Source organism: Octopus bimaculoides, chromosome 4, assembly GCF_046866305.1.
Source record: "Octopus bimaculoides isolate indiv1 chromosome 4, ASM4686630v1, whole genome shotgun sequence".
Lineage (NCBI taxonomy): Eukaryota > Metazoa > Mollusca > Cephalopoda > Octopoda > Octopodidae > Octopus > Octopus bimaculoides.
The window spans coordinates 18716617-18743590 of NC_142931.1; the positions used below are offsets into that span (position 1 = coordinate 18716617).

The 26974-nt window shown below is 36.1% G+C and overlaps 1 protein-coding gene across 50 annotated transcripts in view; it reads left to right on the forward strand.

The window, feature by feature from the left end:
- Window positions 1-26974, forward strand: part of LOC106881370 (kinesin-like protein KIF13A) — a 692738-nt gene that overhangs the window by 470771 nt on the left and 194993 nt on the right. For all 50 annotated transcript variants that reach the window (XM_089350407.1, XM_089350417.1, XM_089350419.1 and 47 more), the window contains 2 exons: window positions 2782-2892; window positions 19004-19138. In XM_089350407.1, coding sequence (XP_089206533.1) covers window positions 2782-2892; window positions 19004-19138 — 246 coding nt within the window. The remainder of the gene's footprint in view (window positions 1-2781; window positions 2893-19003; window positions 19139-26974) is intronic.

The window sequence follows — 26974 nt, forward strand, 5'->3', positions numbered from 1 at the left end:
TAGCTTGCTTACCAACCACATGGTTCCAGGTTCAGTCCCATTGCGTGGCACCTTGGGCAAGTGTCTTCTACTATAGCCTCGGGCCGACCAAAGCCTTGTGGGTGGATTTGGTAGACAGAAACTGAAAGAAGCCCGTTGTATATATATATATGTGTGTGTGTGTGTGTGTGTGTGTGTGTCTGTATTTGTGTATTTGTGTTTGTTCCCTCACCATCGCTTGACAACCGATGTTGGTGTGTTTATGTGCCTGTAACTTAGTGGTTCGTCAAAAGAAACTGATAGAATATGTACTAGCCTTACAAAGAATAAGTCCTGGGGTCAATTTGTTCGACTAAAAGCAATGCTCCAGCATGGCTGTTGTCAAGATGACTGAAACCAGTAAAAGAATAAAAGAATATATATATATATATAAATATGTCTTCTTTTTCTTTTATTCATATTAGTCTTTAGACTATGGTCATGCTGGGGCACTACCTTGGAGAACTTTCAGTCAAATGAATTGTGCCCAGTACTTTTTTTTCTTTTTTGTTTAAACTTGGTACTTATTCTGTCTTCTCTTGTTTGCTGAACTGCTAAGTTACACATGTGTAAGCACAGCATCATCAGTTGTCAAGTAGGGGGTGGGGAACAGACATGTACACACACACACACACACATGTACAACAAGCTTTTTTCAGTTTCCGTCTACTAAATCCACTCAGAAGGCTTTGGTCAGCCTGAGCAAAAGACATTTTCCCATGTGTCATGCAGTGGGACTGAACCCAGAACCATGTGGTTGGAAAGTGAGCTTCTTACCACACAGCCACACACACACACACACACACATGCAACAAGCTAGTTTGTTTCGGTCACCAAATCCATTCTCTAGGCCTTAGTCTGACCACTTTTCTACAGCACTACACTGTAGGACTGAACCCAAAATGACATCTTGACATTCAGCCATACCTGCATCTGCATGTGTGTGTATGTGTGTTCCATTAATGCCATGTATGTCGTATCTGAAGTCTGCACATATAACCACTTCTTCAGGTGACAAAAAATTCATTATATCCAAATTACATCCAAATATATTGGAACAAAAAAATATACACCAGCAATTATTGAGAAGTTCTAACGAATAGTTGACTTTTTCCGATGAAATTATTATTTTTTTTACTTTGTTATTCTAATATATCATTTCAAATTGAAACCAGTAATTACTGGATATTTAATCTCTTGATCTTTACGTATTGATTGAACAGAAAGTATGTTATTATATTACGGTTATTGCTAATGTTAGAGAGTAAACTGTAATGAAACCCATTAGTGTGAAATGGTGACGATGCTCAGTAAATTAAAGCTGAAAATTTATGTCTGGCTTTTGTGAGATTAGAAATAAAAAGGAATCAGTGAAACCTGATGAATTACTGTTGTTTAGACCCTGGGGCAAACCTGACTGTTGTGTCAACAAGTGTATGAAATAAGGGCAAACAACTCCAGTGTTCGTTGCCAGGTTATCAATGCAGCTCTTCAGTTGAGAAATAGTATAAAAGATGATCAGAATGAACAGGGAGCCATTTTGAAGTGAGACTAAGAAGAAACAAGATTTGTGTTGATGTTTCAGCATGCATTCCTTGCAATTAAGCCCATTGAAGAATCTAACTCTAACCAGCAGAGGTATAATCCAAGGTGTTTCATCCATAATAGACGCCCTCTTTTGCTCTTGTATTGCATATCGAGGACTGTTATCATAATACATCTTTCACTTCTGAAAGCATTTGGGTGTCATTTCTGGGAAATTTGGCTACTGTTTCTAGCAGATTCAGCAATTACTTAGAGCAGAGAAACTCTCAGCAACATTCCAATTTGGGACATGTTGAAAAACCCTAATAAAGCCCTTAAGCCTTAAAGCCAAAGTTGTAATTTAATAGAAGTTGCATAGTTATGAATTTGTAGAGAAAGCCAATCTCAAGTCACTGAGCCTTACGAAGGAGATAACAAAGAACTGAAATATTTGGTGCCTTGCTGTACTCAAGAAGACCTGTCCACCACAGCAGAATTGATACTGGCCTCGATGCCATGTAACGAGCACCCAATACACTCTGTAAAGTCGTTCGGAAGGGCCTCCAGCCATAGAAACCATGTCAGAACATGGCAGCAAGCTGGCAGAAACGTTAGCGCACTGGACAAAATGCTTAGTGGTATTTCGTCTGCTGCTACGTTCTGAGTTCAAATTCCGCCAAGGTCAACTTTGCCTTTCATCCTTTCGGGGTCAATAAATTAAGTACCAGTTACACACTGGGGGTCAATATAATCGACTTAATCCCTTTGTCTGTCCTTGTTTGTCCCCTCTATGTTTAGCCCCTTGTGGGCAATAAAGAAATAAGAAACCATGTCAGAACATCAATGGAACCTGGTGCAGCCCCATACTAGCTTCTGTCAACCTACCCAACCTATGCTAGCATGGAAAGCGGACATTAAATTATGATGAGGAGGAGGATGATACATCCATGTTTTTTCTCAGCAAACACACACACACACTTTTCACTACCTGGAATTCATCCATGAGATTAAAAAGGTTCCCCACCTCCAGTGTAGAATCTCTCTTGTTGGTGATGCTGTTTAACATTGATCATGCTTTATCCTACTTTCCTAAAAATAGGACTTTGAATACTGTGAAGAAGAACTTTGTCTTTGAGAAAAAAAGAAAGAAAAAAAAATGGACTTAGAAAAAATGTTTTAAATGAATAGAAATTATGAACAAATAAACATTTGTTCATTCTTTATTTTTTTCTTTTCTAGAGCATGAAAGCACCTGACCTGAAAGATCGTCTTGAAGAATCTGAAAAACTTATCAAAGAAATGACAAAGACCTGGGAAGAGAAGTTAGCTGAAACTGAAAAAATACATCAAGTAAGGAAATAATTTATCTTCTTAGTTTCTGATTTTTATTTTTTTCTTCTCATCAGTACATATTTCTGACCTTCATAAGTAATAAATATATTTAAATATTTGGGAATCAAAAACCTTCAATTATATCTATCTATTTATCTATCTATCTCTTTGTCAATCTATCTATTTGTCTATCTGTCTGTTTATATAATTATAATGTTTAGACTAATAGGTAATGAACTAAAGTGTTGAATAAAACACTGGCACAGTTTAGGCTATCTGTTGTCATCTGCAGTCATGGTATATTTTCGATGGACCTACTTAAGGTACTCTGTAGTGTCTGTTGGGGTAATTATATTAATTAACAAGCAGATGGATTTGATATTTGTACCACATTTGTTTCAACCTGTCCTGCTATTGTCCTTTATGTGTTGGACTCTGTTCAATATGTTGTGTTGCATTTGGGTTTCATGATGTACATCCATAAAGTTGTGTTTCATTAAAGATCTTGAGACACAACTTTATGGATGTACCTGATGAGACCCAGACTGCAAAATGGATGCAACACAACATGTTGAACAGAGTCCAACACATAAAGGACAATAGCAGGATGGGTTGAAGCAAACATTTTACAGAATAAAGTTTAACCCCAAATCCATTTTCTTGTTACTTAATATAATTATCTGTTTTGGACCTCAAGGTGGCAAAGAGGCTGAATTCCTTTTAAGCGTTGGGCCTCACAGAGGTAAAGTGGCTGAGTTCCTTTCGAGCGTTGGGCCTCATGGAGGCAAAGTGGCTGAGTTCCTTTTGAGCATTGGGCCTCACAGAGGCAATGAGTGAGACCTTTAGCATTATGTTGTGCTTGAGAAGAACCATCAAGCCAAGCAAAATTGCAGTCATGGCAGATACTGGTGTCACACAAATGGCACCCATGCCAGTGGCATGTAAAAGCACTCATTACACTCTCGGGGTGGTTGGCATTAGAAAAAGCATCCATAGAAAACCATGCCTAATCAGACTGGAGTCTGGTGCTTCCTTTCAGCTTACCACCATCCAACCCATGCCAGCATGGACAACAGACGTTAAATGATGATGATGACGATATATATGTATATATATATATATATATATATATATATATATATATATATATATATATATATATATATATATATATATATATACACATACATATATATATAAAGGACCCCCTTCGGTCATGAATGACCATGGGATTGCACCTAGAGAGTTACTGTCAGAGGTATAAGTCCAGGCAAGATGTTTATGCCTCCATTCATCTTCTCACACAGCCTCTGACTCAATACGGAGGCCTACATCATGTGCTTGGAGGAGGTAGTACTGCTCTGGGTGAAGAGGGTGGCTGCTGGCAACAGGACTCTGCACCATGCCACACAAGCAGCAGAACTCTGCACCATGCCACACAAGCAGCAGAACCCAGTTGTGGCTGTCAGACAATTTCTGCAACCACATCACCCCTAACATCTGGCCACCTAACTCCCCAGACTGCAACTCCCTTGATTAATATGTGTGGGGTGCAGTTGAGTGAGAGACCAACAAAACTACTTGTAACACCAAAGATGAACTGAAGGCAAGGATTATGGCAGCATTGACCAACTTAAACAAGGAGACCATCCAAAAGAGTTGCAAGAGATTCTGAAGTCGTCTGGAGGCCATGGTTGAAGCCAATGGCAATTTTATTGAATAAATTTACTCTTTAGTATTTCAAGATATTTTTATGTAATTTTAGTAAATATTTCTGTTAAAATGGGATGTCAGTGTTATTTTCACTTTTGCGTAATTTAATCATCAGTTTATTTACTGCACCCTGTACACACACACACACACACACACACACACACACACACACACACACACACACACACACACACCTGCTTTGTATTAACTGTTGGAAAAAAGAGTACTTAATACCATGGTAGAGATTAATGATGTTTTATTTTGTTCAAGTCAGTCTCTTGTTATTCTATGTGAAAACTCAGACTAACAAGAGACTGACTCAGCCAATATATATATATATATATATATATATATATATATATATATATATATATATATATATAATAGTTGCGGCTGTATAATTGTTTATGTCTTGTAAAGTAAAAACCTCCTGACAAATTTATTGTATGTCATGTAAGCATAGAATTCATGCATTCATAGAAATTATTATGAATGTTTAAAATTTTCTGAAAAAAATTCAACTTGGCAGAAGATTTAGTGAATGAATATGTTCCATAACCTAATATCTGTTTACATTCAAAATGTTGTATATGGAAATTCCATCGATGCAACACAACATCCTGTATAATTTTGATCATATTTGTATATACAAAATGCAACATGTGTGTGTGTGTGTGTGCTATAGTGCTTAATAATGTAATGCATAGCTACAGCTATGCATGTTTAGAAAATTACTGAAAAATAATACATTGACTCTGTCAAAAATGCCACTGTATATTTTGAAACTAATGTTGGTTATGGCTATTATATTATGCAATCTTGACCTGTGTGACTATAGTTTTATGTGTGTGTGTGTGGATAGAAACATAAAAGCTTTGATATGCTTAGAAAGGTTGGAAGAAAGGGTGCAACAAAAGAAGAAAAGTATTAAAATGCAAGGAGACTAGTTAGACTCGAGATGTACTTAGCATGGGAGAGGTTTGTATATGTTGTGAGATATTCTAGATTGCTTGGCAGTGGAGGAGAGAGAATAGAGATGTTGTCAAGGAGAAGTGTGTAATGAAATGATAATGGCACTCATGTGCTTACTGATGCTGAAAAAGAAAAGGTATGGAGATGCCGCTATGAGAGGCTGTTAAATGTGGAGAATGCATATGAGTGAGAGTCTGCTCCCAGGTAGACTCAACAGAGGAACCAACCATCCAAGTTGACAGCATTATGGTAGATGAAGTGATTAAGGATACAATGGCTTGAATAGCAGTTTGTCTGTCAATCACTGATTTGATTAAAGTATCTGACAAAGTAGGGTTTGTCTTAGTCATCCAAATAGCCAATTGGGTAATACATGAAAGTATCATACCTGATGATTGCATAGAAACATCATCATACAAGAGATGTATTATTGGAGTGGAAATTGCAGAGATAGGAAGCTGTTGGATCAGGTTATGAAACTTTTAGGGAAAGAGCTATTACACAATCTCCTAATATAAAAATGGGCGTAGTGTTTTTATATATTTGAATGTATGTATATATTTGTCAAGAATCATGCCGGACATGGACGAGGAGAGAAAATAGTAATCCAGTGAAGGAGAAGTAGTGAGAGTAATAGCCCTGACTGAGAGGGAGTGAGAGAAAGGAAGGGGTGAAAAAAAATCAGCATTTCAACTCTGTGTGAGTATATGTGAGTGCATGTACAAGGGAAGAATATGAATGTTCTGTGCATGATTATTATGTACCTTATTTTGTACCTTATTTATGTATAAAATACTATAATTAACCATCATTATTGACGGCACATGGTCACACACACACAGATTATATATATATATATATATATATATATATATATATATATATATATATATATATATATACATAAGAAGACCTGGCAAGCCACGTGAGACCATGGCTTATGCCAGTGTAGCATAACCGGCCCATTTAAGAGCACCCTTCAATTATTGGGCAATGAACTGTGCTTGCAAAGACCTGTTGAGTCAAGTGAAGTCATGGTCATGACCGATGTGACTGGCACCTGTGCCGGTGGCATGTAAAAAGCACCATTTGAGTGTGGTCGATGCCAGTACCGCCTGACTGGCCCTCATGCCGGTGGCATGTAAAAACACTCACTAAGGAAGGGCATCCAGCTGTAGAAACCTTGCCAGATCAGATTGGAGCCTGGTGCAGCCTCCTGGCTTGCCAGTCCTTAGTCAAACTGACCAACCCATGCCAGCATGGAAAGCAGACATTAAACGGTGATGATGATGATACAATGGGCTTTTTTCGGTTTTCATCTACAAAATTCACTCACAAGGCTTTGGTTGGCCCAAGGATATATTAGAAGGCACGTTCCCAAGGTAACACACAGGGGGAATTTTCCCAGAACCATGTGGTTGGGAAGCAAACTACTTACTACACAGCCACACCTGCACCTATACACATACACACACATATACACACACACATTGTTCCTCTTAATCCACCCTGAAGTTGACTGTATACATTCTTCTCTGGTTGGAAACTGACTGATGTGAATGGCCAACAGAAAGTGCTAATCAAACAAACACACATGTGAGACCCGTATATGACTCACATAAATTAACATGTATTAGTATCAACGCTCTTCCTACGTGAAGTTCTATTGAACACTTTTTCATGTTTTCATACATACATATTTAATGTGCGTGTGTGTTTGAGTATATTTAATGTGTGTATATATAATTTCAGTTTTTTATTCATTTTCTTTTGTCCATTATTAAGAATGGGCAAATGTGAGTGATTTGATATTCAGATAAGCATCTAATTGAATATACCAACTATTGTCATGTATATTTTGCATAATATAAAAGTGGTTTATTCACATTCTTTTGCTTACTTTGTGTGTGTGTGTGTGTGTGTGTGTTAAATGCAAGAATTGCTAAATTATACAAAGAGGCTCTCTGAAATAAACTTATATTCTTATTTTCTATGCTTTATATTTCACTGAAAGTCATAATGTTTGCTGCATTGTAATTTTTGAGATTACTACTCTCGTGTGTGTGTGTGTGGCTTTATGAAGTTTCTTTGCAAGTGTGTGCGCCAGGTTCAATGTAACTGTGCAATAGCTTCAGTTCTTGTCTTCTACCATACCCTTCAAAAGAACAACGTACTATCACTGGAATTTGGCCATTAGACACTGTGTAGAAAGCGGTGAGCTGGCAGAAGCGGTAGCATTTCGGGCGAAATGCTTAGCGGTGGTATTTCGTCTACCATTACGTTCTGAGTTCAAATTCCACCGAGGTCGACTTTGCCTTTCATCCTTTTGGGGTCGATAAATTAAGTACCAGTTATGCACTGGGGTCGATGTAATCAACTTAATCCCTTTGTCTGTCCTTGTTTGTCCCCTCTATGTTTAACCCCTTGTGGGCAATAAAGAAATAAGACACTGTGTAGAAGGCTGCTCTGTGTGTGTGTGTGTGTGTTATACATATTTTGCAGACAATTTGCACTACTGGACGTTCTCCCCTCCATCAGCTAGAAAATTGGATGAATACACACACACACACACACACACACACACACACACACACACACACACACACACATATATATACTTACATATGTGTGTGATGTTGGCAGTATCAATCCTTCTAATAAGGCTGATAAGCATTAATGCTGTCAAGGAATGCCTGGCTTATTTTGCCCTGCACTCTATCATTGATGCAGCCACTGCAGTAAGCTGGGTCCAGTTGTAACAGCTCCAAAATATGCTGGTTTTCCATGGTTTACACTTCCGTAATAATTGTGTTTATCTTCTTGGCATTACTGCTGTTGTCTTGTCTTTGTGCAGCATACTAGGATGCTCAGGCCTTAGTTATACTACCAACCATTCTCTGCCAAAACAAACTTCATCAATACATAGCCACCATATCAGTGACAATCAGCAGTTTACTCCACCCCTCACTCCTACCATCTGATATTAGCCAGGGATAGATTAGAGCAGGGGTTTATTGACTGGGATCCATATGGCCCTTGGAGGTCTGTACAAGAATTTCTTGTTAAATCTATCTGCAATGAACTGCTTATACCTCTTCAGTACACAAAATATCTTTATTTTTTTTATATACTTCCTAATAATATTTAATTAGAATAATATAGTAGGATTTTTTTTTTTATATGCATCAAATGGCTATGGGGGTCCAATAGAGTAACATAGGAATCAAAGAGTCCATAGACGAGAAATGGTAGGGAGTATGGAACCCTTTCATAGACCTTTTCCAAATTGATGACCGCTAGGTATAGTGACTCTCTCTTAGCTAAGTGTTTCTCCTGTAGTTGTCTCCCTCTAAAGAAGGCAGTATTAGTTTCTCTTCCTAATCAAATGACCTATAACTCTTTCATAACATGATCTGATCCATCAACTTGATGCTTCCATACTTTCCCCCCCCCCCCACCTCTCTAGTGAATCTCCTTTGCCCTTAATGCAATTGACATGATGCTACTATGCTTGTCATCGAATATGAAATTTCCTTTTAGTATCTGATTGACAGTTCAAGTAACTATTACATGACCTATCTCACCAGATATTCTCAACATCTCAGCAACTTTACCCAACATTCCAGCTGCCTCCTCTACCTTCGTATTCCTAATTACACTTGTGTTCATAACACTGCCAACTTCTGTGACTAGTCCTTCTGTTAGGTTCACTAGATCCACACACACTCCCTCTCTCTCTCATGTATTCTCCTCATTCACCAATCTCTCCAAATAGCCCTTTTTCTCTTTAATGTCAGTAAGTACATATGCTGCCTTCATTCCCTACTACCCAACAACATCTCAATTGCCTCTGCTTCATTACCTTGCAGTTCTGAAGAACTACTACATTTCATTTATTATCATCATTTTTCCATTCTTGCTTATATTGGATGAGTCTTCTCCTGTACAGCCTCACATCTTCACTAGGATTGTGTGTGTGAGTCTGCCTCTGTGCTTAAATGAAAGCTTCGGGTTTCTTGTCCCCAAATCAAATTGTCATATTTTGTCCAAGGATCGGAGAGGTAGAACCATGAGTTTGGAAATCTGTAGTGCCAACTTCAATTCATATAATATTCCACCAATTGTATCAAATGCTCATTTTTACCTTCTTCATTACTCTATCCTCTCTCTCACACACACACACACACACACACACACACACACACACACACACACACACACACACACATACACATACACTTACATGACTGGCTTCCAAACCATTTTTCATCTACTATATTTCACTCACAAAGTATTAGATAAGCTGAGCCTACCGTAAAAGACACTTGCCCATAGTGCCATGCAGTGGGATCAACCCCAGAGCCAAATGGTTGTGAAGTGAACATCTTAACCACACAACCATTCCTGACAGATCTGTCTCATTCTATGATCCCAATTCTAATTTGATGTCAGGAACAGATACTAGACCTGGGTTTCTTGTTTAACCCCAGGCTTGTCTTGGTTAAGCAGACTTGCAGCCATAGATGCTCCAGTTGTATGTGTGTCATTTATTGAACTTTATTGCCATTACTCTGTTTTTAAGATTGTAGGGTGTGATTTAGGGGAATTTGGCTGTTGTTTCTAGTAAACTGAGTGGCAAATTAAAGGCTCCTTTTGCTGGTTTGTCTAGGATCAATGGCTCCTAAATCTGTCATTATTCATTATTGTTTGTAGTCCTTATTAGTCATTATGAGCACCTCAGTACACTTCTTGTCTTGCATTATAACGAATTCCTTAACGAATCTTGTAACTTGACCTCTTAATCAAGACAAAGTACATTATATTTCATTAAGGAATAGCTTTAAAATTTTATCAATAAATATTTAAGATTGATTGCTATGGAAGTTTGGATACAACTTAAAACATACAAAAATTTGTTGTGAATAAATCGACAAAAATATCAAAACTAGGAAAGCCTAAGATTATTGGTTGTTTATTTGGTTGTTGTATAAAAAGAAATTTCTAGGAACTAAAATCATTATTGATCTGTATGCTAAATTAATTTGATTGATAATGATCTTCGGTGATGGTTATAGCATTCTGAAATTCTGCCACTCAAAATTTCTCTTCTCCACTACAACTAATGTATTGTAACTGTTGTAGTGTTTGTTGTTGAAATTTTGTTCAATTTTAATGAGAGGAAATTTAATTCCTGTGCATATCTTAAGGTTTCTTTTGAATTTAATTATTGTAAAAATCTACATTTCCTTTCATTTCTCTTTTTATATAGAAAAAAAAAAATAAACAAGAATTTAGCATATCAATAATGTTGAGAAATTCTATGCATAAAATATTTTTCTCTGAAGACCTATTAAAGACCTTAACTTTTTCTCATATATATATATATATATATATATAAAGATATGCACTCACACACATACATGCATATATATACTTTCACCACCAGCGCTGCAGAGTTAAGTAGTGTATCGAAGTTGTGGCGTTTATAAAAGACTTAACTGCATTAATAATGTTGGTTAGCACAAATTGAAATCTTTCTAGCATTCATACACACGGATGCAAAATATGCATACACACAACTCATTTACAAATATAAATACAACCATTTAGCTGCATTATATGCTACTCTTAAAAGCAATGCATTTTTCTCTCCTGCATAATTGCTGCCATACTTATTCACCGCTTTCCTTGTTGAAGCTCTAAATTCTTATCAGTTTAAGAATTCGTTTATGCACTGCGTTACCCTTGCATATCGTGTTTTATAAAATAATAGAAAACGGTTTTCTGAAATAGTTAAGCTGATGGGAGATAACTCTAAATATTTTTGGAAGAGTTATCTTCCTTTTATTGATGAAATCTTTTGGCAGTTTTATGATCGTATACTTTGCTTTATGTGTTTGTTCAAGTTCTGGCATTAGAAGGAAGTGAACAAGAATGTAGTTAATGGTGTTCCCATAAGCTAGTCTCTGTGAAATAAATTATAGATTTTATGTTTTTCGTTTGTATCGAACGGTAGAAGTAGTTAAAAAAACGTTGAATGCAGAAATGAAACAACATTATGAGGTGGACGGACTGTCAAGGTGGAAAAAAAAACAGGATGGAGATAGTTATATTTTATTATTATAATATTTTCTTTATTAATAAGTTGAAAGCTGCAACCCATTGTTGGTCATCTTTGATAGAAAATTAAATTCAGGCAAGTATGTCAGATCATAATAAACATCATACAAGCAATGCAAGCTGTAGCCATAATTCTACCAGGACAGACAATATAAGCTTCAGACAAGCCACTTAAGTGAGCCTCTTCATGGTCACACTGGCTGCTAGAAATAGTAGCCAAATTGCTCACAAATTGCACTCTACTGTGAAAGTCACATTAAATAATGCAGTCTTGGACACAATGTTTAAAAGTTGGTGGAGTGATTATGATTAGACAACTTTTGATCATAGGCCTGTTTGAGAGCTGACCTGTGGTTATAAACAGCAATAACAACATTGCTTCAGACTCAAAAACTTAGGCCCAATGCAATCATTTTTCTTGCATGACTCTTTAACAACTTACTAAACACAAATATTATGCCTCTCAGATGGAGACACAACAACAATACATATATTTAAGCCACATGGAATATAGGTACTTCATGCAGACATGTGTCATCATTGCTAAAACACTTGATAAAAGTCATGCAATACTTCCTTTCCTCATGAACAACATCCCTAACACACCACATCAACACTGATCACTGATTCAAAAACAAACAAACCACCTTAATCATGTTACATAACATTTAACATCACTGAAGGTGCCAACGAAAAGAAACTCCTATTTTCACACAGTATCTCTTGGCTTGACCAAGATATTTGACATTATCGACATAAACATATGCTTTTCACCCAAAACCATATGGACAACAAATTTGGCCAACACAATCACCAGAAACTACATCAGAGATTGCAAGACATCCACAATTTGAAGAGAGTTTCTAAAACACTACATACAAAGCACAAGTCTTACACAAAGAGAACCCTCTTGAATTCATATGTCAAACATATGAATTCAAGAGGGTAAAGATAACATCATAGTCTCTACCTTTCACAAGAACCTTCATACAAAGCAATGTAATAGATTCAGCCTCACCTAAGACATTATATAACTGGATGCTTGAAGACAACCTCACTTCCAACAAAGATAAAACAGCTTCGAACCATTTCACAGCAGATCTGGTTAAATATTTGTGATCGTTGATTGAATCTGATGCTGAATATTCTCCTCCATTTATTGGTTGTTTTAATGATTGTGCATCCTAGCTCCAGTCATGGATATGGAAATATTTGGGTTGGGAAAGGCCTGTTATTACTCAGCATGGATCTCTCTCTCTCTCTCTCTCTCTCTCTCTCTCTCTCTCTCTCTCTCTCTCTCTCTTCTCTCTCTCTCTCTCTTTCTCTCTCTCTCTCTCTCTCTTTCTCTCTCTCTCTCTTTCTCTCTCTCTCTCTCTCTCTCTTTCTCTCTCTCTCTCTCTCTCTCTCTCTCTCTCTCTCTCTCTGCTTCTAGGTATTTTTCTCTCCATTAGTGTGGCTCCAAAACTGAGTGGTGTATTAATGGTGTCTCAAACTCTTAAAGGGTGATTGTTACACTTCTTCAAATTATTCTTCACTTGGTCTTTGAATTTTGGGGTTTTCACTTTTCTTGAGGAAGGCCTCCCACTAGACATCGGTCATGAAGTAACTGGTCTTTGAACATCCTACAAGAAAAACATGAGGCAAACATAGTCACCACATGTCTGAGTAATCTCAATTGGTGCCTCTATAGTTGATAGTTGTGAATTCACTGTTACTGGTGAATCGATGTGATTTCACACATGAAAATCCAGTCGGATTTCTATGTGTGTTATCCTACCTCACTAGGTTCCTGAAACTTGAAAGGATCTTTCAGAGGCAATGGATGTTAAAGGACTCCAGTGCCTGTATTAGCTGTGTGTGGATTCTATATTTTTACATGCATACTGGAGAATAGAAACAAAGTGCACAGTTGATGATAACTTTGGTATGGAGGCTGATGTGGTTATTTAGAAAAACTGTTTTTTGAGCCTTGATCGTTTAGAATCTCCTCATTTAGTGTAAAATTGTTGAAAACAGTGCTTCCTAGGTTTGAGAATTGTGTGCGAGCCAATAGTTGCTTCCTGTTGTTTAAATATAAAGCTACATACAGATTTGTCTCCCTTGTTTTTGTGGCTGGTGATAATGTTATCTTGCCAATGTTGGGGAATAGACTCTTGGTCCTACACTTCTGTGATATGCCCCTGGTTGAATATAACCAGACTCACAACTTAGCAATCACACCCTCCCTAAGACAGAACATCAACAGTATTGGATCTTAAACTGAACACAGCAAAAAACCCATTCCATCTAAATGGGGCCAACAAAAGAAATACTTCTCATTGCAATAAAAGACTTACATCAAAATATGTGCCTACTGTTTGGTCTCCAGTCATTTCACATTTGATTTTTAACATATTATAAACATATTATGTTTAACATATTTAACATGGACTCCTGTCAATGGTCCACAGCATCAGTTGTCAAGCGATGTTGGGGGGACAAACACAGACACACAAACATATACACACACATATATACATATATACGACAGGCTTCTTTCAGTTTCCAAATCCACTCACAAGGCTTTGGTCGGCCTGAGGCTATAGTTGAAGACACTTGCCCAAGGTGCCACGCAGTGGGACTGAATCCGGACCCATGTGGTTGGTAAGCAAGCTACTTACCACACAGCCACTCCTACGCCTATATATATATAATATCCATAGATTAAAGACATTGCCAAATATATCCCCAATGGTTGTTATATATTTTGATAACATAATAGGTTAAATAGGATGATGTCTATATTACAATATTACAATAGCCAAAATATGCCATGCATGTGTAGTAATATTACAATCAGGAAATTAGCTTATCTCATTCTTTCTCATGGAACCCCTAGGAACCTTTTGTGGAACCCTAGGGTTCCAGGGAGTCCCGGTTGAGAAAAAACGCTGGTTTACATTAATTAATGTCAACTTTCCTTTAAAATAACAAGGTATATTTTGAAGATTCGGTTGTTGTTTTTGCATGTCAGCCAACAGTACAAAGGTTCTTTTGCTGGTTACGTTAGTAGTGCTAACAGCAGGAATTTTATATCACTAGCTTTTTCAGTAGTCTCTCTCTCTCTCTCCCTCCCACCCCCTCTCTGTTTTTTCTCCCTCTTTCTCTTTATTTCTCTCTCTCTCTTTCTCGTATTCAATTCTGAAGAGGCCAAAAAATGAGCTTTCATTTTATAGCCCTACTAATCCTTTCATAATTACTGCAGGTCAAGACACGTAAAAAAGGAGAGTAGTTTCCTTGTAATCAATAAATATAACAAATACCCGGCATCTCTTCAATCTTTGGCATTATTCCTGCTGTACTTACAGTAGTGCAGACCGCAACCACTTAATTCGCCACACACACACTCACCTCACTTTTCCATGTTGAAATCCAGTTAGTTAAAAGTGTTATAGAATATTGATGAAGTAAATCATCGATTATGTCCCTTACATCTTCTAACTGCGAAGTGGGTGTTCTTGGGAAAATAAAATTCTTGGTATGTTATTTTTGATTTGGAGATAACAGAATTCAACAACTTGCTAATTAATGTATTAGGTTTTAATTTAATTTTTTTCTATGTAAATAGCTATAGATATCCCTACAGTTTTTTTTTTTTAATGAACCACATTTTTTTAACATATTTTAACAGGAAGAAAAGATAGATTAAACTTTTAAAGTGTAAAAGATTCAATTACTGAGAAAAAAAGAACCCCCGTAACTACCTCACCAAGGAAACAAAGAAAAAGTTAAAAAAGAGGAGGGAGCATTAAGTAGCGGAATATGGTGGGGAGAGAGTAAAGGGTTGTACATCCCAGAAGAAATGGTTTGTTCAACTGCCCCTTACAGATGTGATTGCAAAGGCATTGCCACAGAGAATGGCCAGCAACACTCACTGTAACAGCCACCTCCACCTCACATGACTCATTTTTCAGGTGGGCTGCAGTGACTGAAGATGCAGTACAGGTTTATCAATATACAGTAAAGATACCAGGGTGCCTTATCATATTATGTGATGAAAGCAAAGTCTGTCATCTGATATGATTTTGTGTTCTAAGATGTAAGCTAGCTGGCATAACTCACTTGTTTTCATTTCTGCAATCTACAATATCTCCCATTATTCCAAGAAAATACTAAATCATTATTTTCTCAGGCTGCATATTTTGTTTGTATATTTAATTTCAATACTTTCAGCTTAATGACTTTTACAATATCTTTTGTATATAAGTGATACATGATCCTCTGGTTCATCTCGGAATGCTATAACTTTGAATAAGAGTTGACTCAAACCATAACAACTTGTCCAATCTATGCCAGCTTAGAAAAAAACATTATCATAATTCTACCCCCCTCACTTTCAACTGTTATTATACTACAGATATTACAAAGACAAGCTGTATTAATAATAGTTTTTTTCTTATAAATACACTATTGTCCATATGTTAATAAAACAACAATGTATTATGCATAGAAGAAAATCTAAGAACTAGCCTTAATTTCAATAACGTTCATGTGGACAAAATTAAAAAAACATGTAAAAATAATTAATCACCGTCATCGTTGTTGTTGTCTTTCCTTTAAAAATTCATGCAATCATGTGTAGACACATCTACAATACATCATTTTTATATGTTTCAGTCTGTTATAATTTCTACAATATTATATTACTAAATCCTTGGCCTGCTTCTGTCTTGGATAACAAATTACACTTTTCTGTCCAAAATGCACCAGCCATTTGCAATACATTCGTCCTCATTTATCACAGAGGTTTAGTTTCAAACAGAACACAATGATTAATAAATCAGTGATATTGAATCATCTCTATGCACTTTGTAAATGGAATGAATGGTAGATTCATCAATATCAAATGGCCCAAAGCTTCTACAGTCAAGTATTTTCATGGTTATCTCTACTTTTTCCTCTAGCAAACACACTCATCTGCATTGTTTTTTAGGATCAGGGTCCTTTCTATTTATTCTGTTCATTGGTTCCATGTTGATGGGTATGAGTTTGTAAATCCATATGAAAAATATGCAGCCTCACAGCTTGGTCAAGTAAATGCAAGTTATAGTCAGTACATTCAGACTAGCTGAGCATTGTGAATGCTGGCTGGGGCATATCTTTGCACTACAAGCAGAATCTTCGACTCATTGCCTACTTGCATTAATCACAGATCAATCTGCAATAAGCATAACATGGTTTGCAACTGAGCATACCATGTTACCTTGGATCAGTGATAAAAGAATCAGTTATGAGCAAGACTACATGTACATGTTTATTCCAGACTAGGTAGCTTCTCATACACACAATCATCTAAAGACCTTCCTGCCAATTTAATTTCTCAATTTATATACTTCAAATTAAACATTAAAAACATGGTATCCTCTACCTCTTTAATCATTTAGGAGACTCGTCTTTCACTATTCATGTTTCATTATATGCATTATCACATTTCATGTAGCCAAACTTTGTTGTGTGGAGAGAACCTTTATATAACTTTTAGAAATAAATGCAGTTCTTTGAACTTATTCCAACTGTATCAACCCACACTTGCTATACTGTTTCTAGCTCAGCTTCCAGCTGTCATTTTGTCTCCTAACCAACAGAACCTTTCTACCCACAATAAACCAGTTTTCACTAGTACCAAGGATGGGTAAAGACCCAGAAACCATGATCTACTGGTCTTGTCAAGCTGGAGAGGGGTGATTCGCACCCTTACTCACATTATATCAGACACTGGTTGTGTGTTCTTAACCAGCTGGAAAAGATGTTTTCCTGAGGTTAAAATGTCATAACGTAGCTCTGTATAGAACTGCCATGTTATAGTGACAAAAATATTACTGTCTTGTATTGTTACTACTTATATCTCATTTAGAGAAGTACCCATAGTTCTTCTGAATTCTTCCAAGCTTCCCCAAACCAGCAAGTTTAATACAGTTACAATGCATTTTTTGTCAGCTGAGTGGACTGCAACAATGTGAAATAAAGTGTCTTGCTAAAGGACACAGTGTGCTACCAGGAATTAAGTCGATGACCTTATGATAGTGAACCAAATACCCTAACCACTAAGCCATCTGCCTTCACAGCTAGCCCACTACTATTAAATAGCTAGACTGCTATTGTTTCACTCACATATTTTGGTGCTGATGAAAAATATTTCATATTGCTTAGTGTTTTCAGACAATTTTAGCTCTTCTCTGCAATCCTGTTTCAACTTGCTACAGCTTTATAGCTTGGAAATATTCAAGACTAGACTTCTCTTGTAGAATGTCATTAGCAATAAGCTGTCTTTCTAATTACTGATTTCACTTCAGATAATTAACTTCCACTATAAGTACTCTCATGAGTTTTAGTTGACAGGTGTATTGATGCCATCTGGTTAATTTCTTTTATTCTCATTGATCTACCTGCAGTTTTGTTCAGTGAATATTCCAATTGATGTTTTCATCAGTGTAAACAACTTTCGTTGCTGTAATAATTGTTGTTGTTATCGTTAAATACTTTCTGTTTGGTAATCTGTTCTTTCATACAGTATTCACATTAAAAGTATATGGAGTATTTCAAATCTCGAAATGAGGTTTTTTTTAGTCGGCGATGATAGTAAAGTACCCATGACACCAAAGAATTAAATGTTTCTCAATAATACTAATTGTAACTTTACTAAATTATGATTAGTGTGTTGGCCTCGTTTTTCTCACCAAATCTATGTAAATGCTGTAATCTTTTTGCTATTATCCATTTTATACACTGTTACTGTTGGGAGGGAATAAAAAGAATTTTTTTAAAAAAGTGAAGATGTGGCTCTTAGAAAATTTGTAGTTCGTGTGATGATGTAGTCATTGCCTGGAAACCATAATTATCTCAACCATCTCGTTATTCTAGTGGCAGCAAATTAGTTTGATTTGTAATACATCAAAGATCTTCTAGTCCAAAGACTTTATCAAAAGTTATCGTAACTTCCTGTTTGAAGATGAGTTCAGTCAGATTTTAATAGTCCTCTAGCATAAAAGAATCTTTACATTTTAATTTGAATGCAAGATGTGGAACAGAATTTGTTAATGTTGACTAATACAAATTCATGGCCAAAAGGTGACACTCTATAGATTGAATGTGGTATACATTGGTTCTGATAAATTCCCTTTTGAACAGCACTTCAAAGGTACTTTTTGTTGTGTGTGTGTGTATACACGTATATGTATCATGTTTATACAATGTTAAGTATTTTCGTTTAAAATCATTCTAGGTTTACATATTTTTGAATTACCTTTGTAAATCTAATTTTCTATTTTATTTATTTTCTTTCTAGGAAAGACACAAGGCTTTGGAAAATATGGGAATATCTGTCCAGACTTCTGGAATCAAAGTTGAACAGAGCCGTTTTTATTTAGTCAACCTAAATGCTGATCCTTCTCTCAATGAACTTTTGGTCTATTACTTAAAAGTAAGTGAATATTTTCTGATTGTATTTAAGATTTATCTTGAATGCCAGATTTGTTGACAAGCTCAAATTGCTCTTGTATTTCAGTTCTCGGTGTTATACTATGTATTATATTGATTCCGCTGAAGGCAGTGAACTGAATTCTGTCTTAAACAGTGCTTTACCAATCCTCTTTGTGCTTTCTCTCCGGAGAGTCATTAAAAGAAGAACTTCTCACAATTCTATTTCTTAAACTTTATATCATAACTCCGCTACAGGTTCCTAGTTCTCTACTTACGAGGACAAGAATGACAAGGGATTCTGCCTCAACTCAGCTGAATAAATATCACAAGGGCTTTTTGCTTATTGAATTTCTTGCTAAATAACATAAATATGTGTATGTGTACACACACACACATATATATGCATACACACACGTGCACACACACACACACACACACACACACACACACACACACACATGCATAGTATTGGTAAAGTAAAGAAAATGTATTTGGGATATTATGCTTTATAAAATATACATGCATTTCAGCAAGTTATTACCTAACTTGTTGAAAATATTTTACCGTCTTAGTTCCTCCTCTTCAGTGTTTAGCAAGAAATACATATCATATATATTTATATACACATGCTTATATGACAAGCTTCCATATAGATTCCATTTACCAAATTCCATTCACAAGTTATTGATGGAGTTGAAGCTATAGTAGAAAACACTTTGACATAAGTGCTGTGCAGAGAAATCAACCAGAGAGCACAAGATTCTAAAGAGAAATTCTTAATCACACAACTTTACTTTCAGCCACGTAGTGAAACAAATATTTCAGAAGCCTTATACTTAAGAAACTAATCATTTTCAATTTATTTCTTGGTATTTCAATTCCACTTAATGAGATTATTCAAAAGCAATAAAAATTAACCATACTTTATTAATAATAATTTCTCAACGTCTTTAAGCCTTTTTTCCCCCCTTTTAAATTTCTACTCATGATTATGTTGGTGTTAATTACATCTACATGGATTTTAGAAAACCCTACATAAATATCAGCTTTTTCACATAATTGCAGTTGTAAATTTGAAATAGATATATTTCAGATTTCAAGCAGTTAATTATATTTGAAGCAAACTAGGTAGCTTCTGCTCTACAGTTGTTAATTTAATATTTTCACTGAACACTATAGGATACCCAAACACCATTTCTAACTTATTATGTACGTTTCACAGCTCACTTTTTTACTTGTTTCAGTCATTTTTTTGACTGTGGCCATGGTGGAGCACTGCCTTTAGTTGAACAAATTGACCCCAGGATTTATTCTTTGTAAGCCTAGTACTTGTTCTATCGGTTTCTCTTTTGCTGAACTGCTAAACACACCAACACTGGTTGTCAAGCTATGGTGGGGTGGACAAACACAGATACACAAATACATACACACACATATATATATGTATGTGTATATATATATATATATATATATATATATATATATATATATATATATATATATATATATATATATATATATATATATATATATATTTATTTACATGATGGGCTTCTTTCAATTTCCATCTACCTAATCTACTCACAGGGCTTTGGTCAGCTCATAGCTATTGTAGAAGACACTTGCCCAAGGTGCTACTCTGTGTGACTGAACCCAGGACTATGTGGTTGGGAAGCAAGTTTCTTACCACACAGCCACTCCTGCACCTGTGAAGATGTGTAACTTAATGGCTCATAAGTTCAACTCTTCATCATAGGATCATGCATTTATTTCCTGGAACAAGTGATGTATTGTATCTTTGAACAAGGCACTTCATTTCACATAGTACCAGCAACCGGCATTCTGTCGGTTACAACAACAAAAGTTCCAGTTGATCCAATCAACAGAACAGTCTGCTCATAATATTAATATGCAGCGGCTGAGCACTCCACAAACATGTGTACTCTTAACAAAGTTCTCAAGGAGATTTAGCATGAAACAGAATGTGACAAGGTTGGCCCCCTTTGAATTACAGGTACAACTCGTTTTTTAATTCACGTGTGATCTAAAGCAATAGGTATGCTGGTCGACCATTAGCTTCTAAGATCACAGCTAAGGCTGGATCTAGGGATCCGTATTAGGGTTCCATTCATATCCTCTGGAAAAAGATGAGTTGTGAACATCATTCTCCTGTCCTGCCTATATTCTAACTACCTTTACTCTTTATTCTTCTATTTTTTTCCTTATAAAGTGTGAATTTTATTCTTTGTAAATTAAATTTTCCCTGTCTCAAATATTCATGCCTCGTCTCTGATGACGGAATGCCCAGTGCGTGGACATGTTAACCTACCACTTGAGTTATCCCAGAAACAGCTGTAAGACTTCAAATTCACCTTACCTTAATTAAATTATTCTAAATGACTTGAGACACTTGTTCTGCTTTGGTTTTATTTTTCCTCTTATATGATATATATATATATATACATATATATATATATATATATATATGTGTGTGTGTGTGTGTATATATGCACACACATACACAGGCTTCTTTCAGTTTCTCACAAAACTTTGGTCAACCTGCGACTAAAGTAGACAACATGCAGTAGGGCTGAACCCAGAACCATGTGGTTGGGAAGCAAGCTTCTTACCACACAGCCATGCCTGCACCTTAATAATCAAATAAAACTGTTTCAGGTTTTCTGGTTTGGAATTTTGGATCCATTATTAACAATTGATTATGAATATCTCATCCACAATCCAGAATAATAAATTGAAAGATTTTCTATATTAACTCTGAAAGATTTTCAAACAAATGCATTGATCTGAATTCTGTTCTTAACATGATTCAGTTTCAAGTTTATGAAATTTCCTTGGTCTTTTATTATAGAATGATTCATTATTTAATTCAATGTTTGGCATAGAGTCTTTAATTCTTAACAAATCACTGTTTAATCACTGTTCCTAACAATTCTTTGGGTACCCTAGTACAAACCATTAAATGATTTAAATGCAAAAAGAATTCAAACGTTCACTGCACAATTATTTTGAAGATGGCAATATAATAGAATTCTCTCTCTCTCTCTCTCCCCCTCTCCCCTGATCTCAACTGAAGCATAAGAAACACAAATATTTTCTTTCTTCTATGCAGTTGTGTGTATTCTTCTCTCCTTTCATCTGACACTCCAAATTAACTTTTAATTTAGTCTTTCGTTGGGATTCGAATTTAAAGCAGAAAGAAATTTGTGATTTTATAAATCGAGATACATCTACATTGAAACGCTGATCTAAATCCAAGCAAAATAACTCTGCATGTGTGTGCATGTGCACAGAAGTGTGCATGTATGTGCATATACACATGTGCACACATGTATATGCATGTGTGCGTATACAATAACCTTATTGGAAGAGCTCTCTAAATAGTTTTTAAATTTCACACTTCATTTTACCTCATTATTTTAACAATCTCTCTCTGATTACAAAACTGGCAATCTTTGTTTTAACTCTAAAGATAACTTTTTAAAATTGAAATATTTTGAATTACTTTCTATACAATAACAACACCTTCTTGACATGAAGTAACTGGACCCATTTTCCTGTTAGGCTTGTTCTTGCTAATAATACCAATTTCAGACTTGTTCTTCATTAGAATATCTTAATAACGTTTATTTAAAGTGTCTGTGTTGAAAAAAGTACAAGAACAATAAAGAAAATGTAGAAGAAATATTGTCTTCTAACCAAAAATAATGCTGTTTCCAATCATGGAGGAAGCTGCTGTTTAACCACAGACCAGCACTGGTCAAGTATCTTCTATTATAACCCTAGACCAACCAATGCCTGATAAGTGTATTTGGTGCAAAGAAACTGTGTAAAAGCCCATTGTATATCTTAAGACCCTTTTTGGTCATGGATGACCATAGGGATGCAACTAGAAAGTTCCCCTCCAAAGCACAAGTCCAGGCAAGGTTGTTTATGGAAGACCAGCTGTGGCCCATGCATACCAACCTCCCCTCTCCATGCCACTGATGTTATCCAAAGGAAAGGCAAAGGCTGATACAGCTTGGCCCCAGTGACGTCGCAACTCATTTCTACAGCTGAGTGAATTGGAGCAACGTGAAATAAAGTGTCTTGCTCAAGAACACGACACATAGCCCGGTCTGGGAATCGGACTCATTACCTCATGATTGTGAACTCGACACTCTAACCACTGAGCCATAGATTGTGTGTGTTGGTATACACATTTGCATTTCGCTAAATCAGCCATAAAATGGTAAATATAAATACTGACTGAGGGTTTTAGCTGAACCATCCGAGCAATGAGATAGGAACTGCTGAAGAGTTTGCAATTAACAGATGAAACTAGTCCAGTACTTTTCCAGCTTTGCTTATGAAACAGTTATCTCCCCTGTCAATGTATATAAATGTGCGCTTATGCAGCTTGAAGGGTTTTAACTATTATTTCTAGCAATATAGGTGCTATTCAGCACCCTCAGTCACAATTAGTGACAATTAAATTTTTCCTTTGTGGTTTTATATTGCATTTAGCTGCTTATATTAATTTATATACATGTGTGTATGTGTGCCTTAGTGTTTGCCACCACCACCATTTGACAACTGGAGTTGGTTTGTTTACATCCTTATAACATAGTAATTCGGCAAAAGAAACTGATAGAATAAGTACCAGGCTGGAAAAATAATTACTGATGTTGATTTGTTTTGCTAAAACCTTCAAGGTGGTGCCCCAACATGGCCATATCTCAGTGATTAAAACCAGTAAAAGATAATGATAGCAGTATCTATGACTACATTATCCCATGTATTCTACTTTTTTTTTTTTTTTTTTGAGACATTGGAGTATTTGACTGTTATTTCTAGAGGCTCCTTTGTTGGTTTATCCAAATCTTGACGGTTCAGTCAATATTGCTATAAATACATACCAGGGAAAAGCATAATCCGTTTCTGTGGGTAGCAATGTTATTAAAATTGATAACCATCATATTAACTTCCAGTGCTAAGTTCAAATTGACAAACAGTTTTCACAGTATAAGACTTTCAAAATTCAGCATCCTGATGGGATCTTAAAACAAAATTTATATTCATTCAATGCCAACCATTTTCTCAAGAAACAGACCATCTATATATCTGGTTCAGCCTAATAAATATCAATATATTGGACTGCAGTAAAGTATCTCTAAACCTACAGGGAATTTTTACAAGGAGTCCATCCAGTTACTCATGCATGTACATACATACAAACACATTCTCTCTTTCACACCATTTATCTATCAATCTATCTGGCTCTATCTTTCTTTCTATCTCCTATGATAATTGAATTAATGGTCAGAACCACAGTATTTGGGTTAATGGGTGTTTATGCTATATAAATTTGGTTTTAAACCCAAAATACCTATAAAGCTAATTATATCTTAATGTACGTAGATGAGTTCTTCAGTCACACTCTACATTGTCATCTTTCATCTTCAAAGCTGCATTTAGATACTGTGATCGTGGCTTTACGTTTGGGACAGCATCACCAGGAAGGAATGAAAGACAGAAAGAGAACAAAATATTTCATTTCAGCATTTGCAAATTGCAGTGGAGATTCATGTAGGTTTGATTGCGTGGTTAAGAAGTTTACCTTGCAACGACCACGTGGTTTTAGGTTCAGTTTCACTGTTTAGTCTCATGAGCAAAGACAAAAGTTATTTTTTACCTTAACCCCAGTTTAGCTCATACCAAGTGAATGGAATTTGACAGACGTTAACTAGGCGCAGGAGTGGCTGTGTGGTAAGCAGCTTGCTTACCAACCACATGGTTCCGGGTTCAGTCCCACTGCGTGGAACCTTGGGCAAGTGTCTTCTACTATAGCCTTGGGCCGACCAAAGTCTTGTGAGTGGATTTGGTAGACGGAAACTGAAAGAAGCCCGTCGTATATATGTATATATATATATATATATATATATATATATATATATATATATATATATATATATATATGTGTGTGTGTGTGTTTCTGTGTCTGTGTTTGTCCCCTCCAAACATCGCTTGACATCCGATGCTGGTGTGTTTACGTCCCCGTAACTTAGTGATAGAATAAGTACTAGGCTTACAAAGAATAAGTCCTGGGGTCGATTTGCTCGACTAAAGGTGGTGCTCCAGCATAGCCGCAATCAAATGACTGAAACAAGTAAAAGAGTAAAAAAAAGAGTATGCAGAAATGCGTGTGTGTGTGTGTTTTACAACGAAAAGGTTGACAGTAACTTTGAAGTTTCAGCTTGTTTGCCTTCATCAAACAGTCAATGAAAGCAAGCAAGCTAAAACTTCAAAGTCACAGTCAATTTTCTCCTTGTAAAAGTTCATGGTGCTCCAGCATGCTCCCCAGCCTTTAGCTGAAACCAGTAAAAGGATAAAAGAATATATGTAACTCTACTAAAAAGTATTGAGGGAAATGTTAAATTTTGCAGAGTTCCTCACTCAAGAAACAGGAAGAAAGAGTGAGAGAAAGTTGGGGCGAAAGAGTACAACAGGGGTCACCACCACCCCCTGCCGGAGCCTCGTGGAGCTTTAGATGTTTTCGCTCAATAAACACACACAATGCCCGGTCTGGGAATCAAAACTGCAATCCTCTGACCACGAGTCCGCTGCCCTAACCACTGGACCATTACTCCTCCACCTTTGCAGAGTGTACTGGGTGCTTTTTATGTGGTACCAGCATCTGTGCTTTATACGTGGCACCATGTGTGCTTTTTACATGGCACAGCACATGGTACCAGTGGATGATACATATATATCATGTATGTATGTGTCTGTACCTCTTCCTCCAACGTATATTAGTGAAGGATATAAACATCAAACTATAAACTGGTACTTTGGAAATGAAATCCTTTGAGATATTAGTTCTGCGTTGAGTTAAGCACTTCCTTGTCACTCAAAAAATGCAACAAACCAGTGATTGGCCAGTTGGAAACCAGTGACCAGCAATGCTGTTATTCATCAAATGTGACATAAATAAATAAGGTAACCAAAAAAGTATGGAATTGCTATTTTTTAATAAAAGTTATTGTCTGAAGTAAGCCCTGATGAGGTAGTTGCTGTATTATATAATGATCTGAGAAATATGGTTAATCTTAATATCTTTATGCAGTATGATCTTTAAGACTTCATTGAGTTAATAATCAGCTAGTCATACATGTTTCAACATGTTGCTTTTCTATGCCAGTTTAGTTGATCAAATCCAATAAACTGCTTTGCACTAGCTATCCTTAATTTCTTCAACGTGAATTATTCTAGGGTTAATCCAAATTAGCTGATTCATCTTGTGATTTAATTCCTTTCCATATTCCATCTCCTAATTCCTCTTTCAGCAATTGTTCTGGTTTTCATTCTCTGTATTTCATTTCTGACTAGTTCTTGACTGTTTCCATCCTCCCTCTCTTTTCCCACTCTCATCAGCCATTTTTCTTTTGAGTGGATTATTTATTATCATCATCATCATCATCATCGTTGTTGTTGTTGTTGTTGTAAATAACAGAAGCATTTATTGATGGGCATCCTGCTCCTGCCATAACAACTTCAAATTATTTCAATCATAAATTCTCTGAAAGGTAAAAGAACAGGAAACCATAATTTTGATAGAATTAACCCTTTTGGTACTAATCTGCCAGTGATCATTCTTGATTCTATGGTACAAAGCTGTCCATTTAAAGAGTTCATAGTAAAAGTAAAGCCTTCTATCATAAAATTTTACATAAGAACTTTTTAAGGAGAGTAGTATTAATAAATAAATGAATAAATTACATGAATATGGAAGACGTGGACTTTGTAAGCTATTGTGAAAGCAGCCCATCTAGGAGAGCAG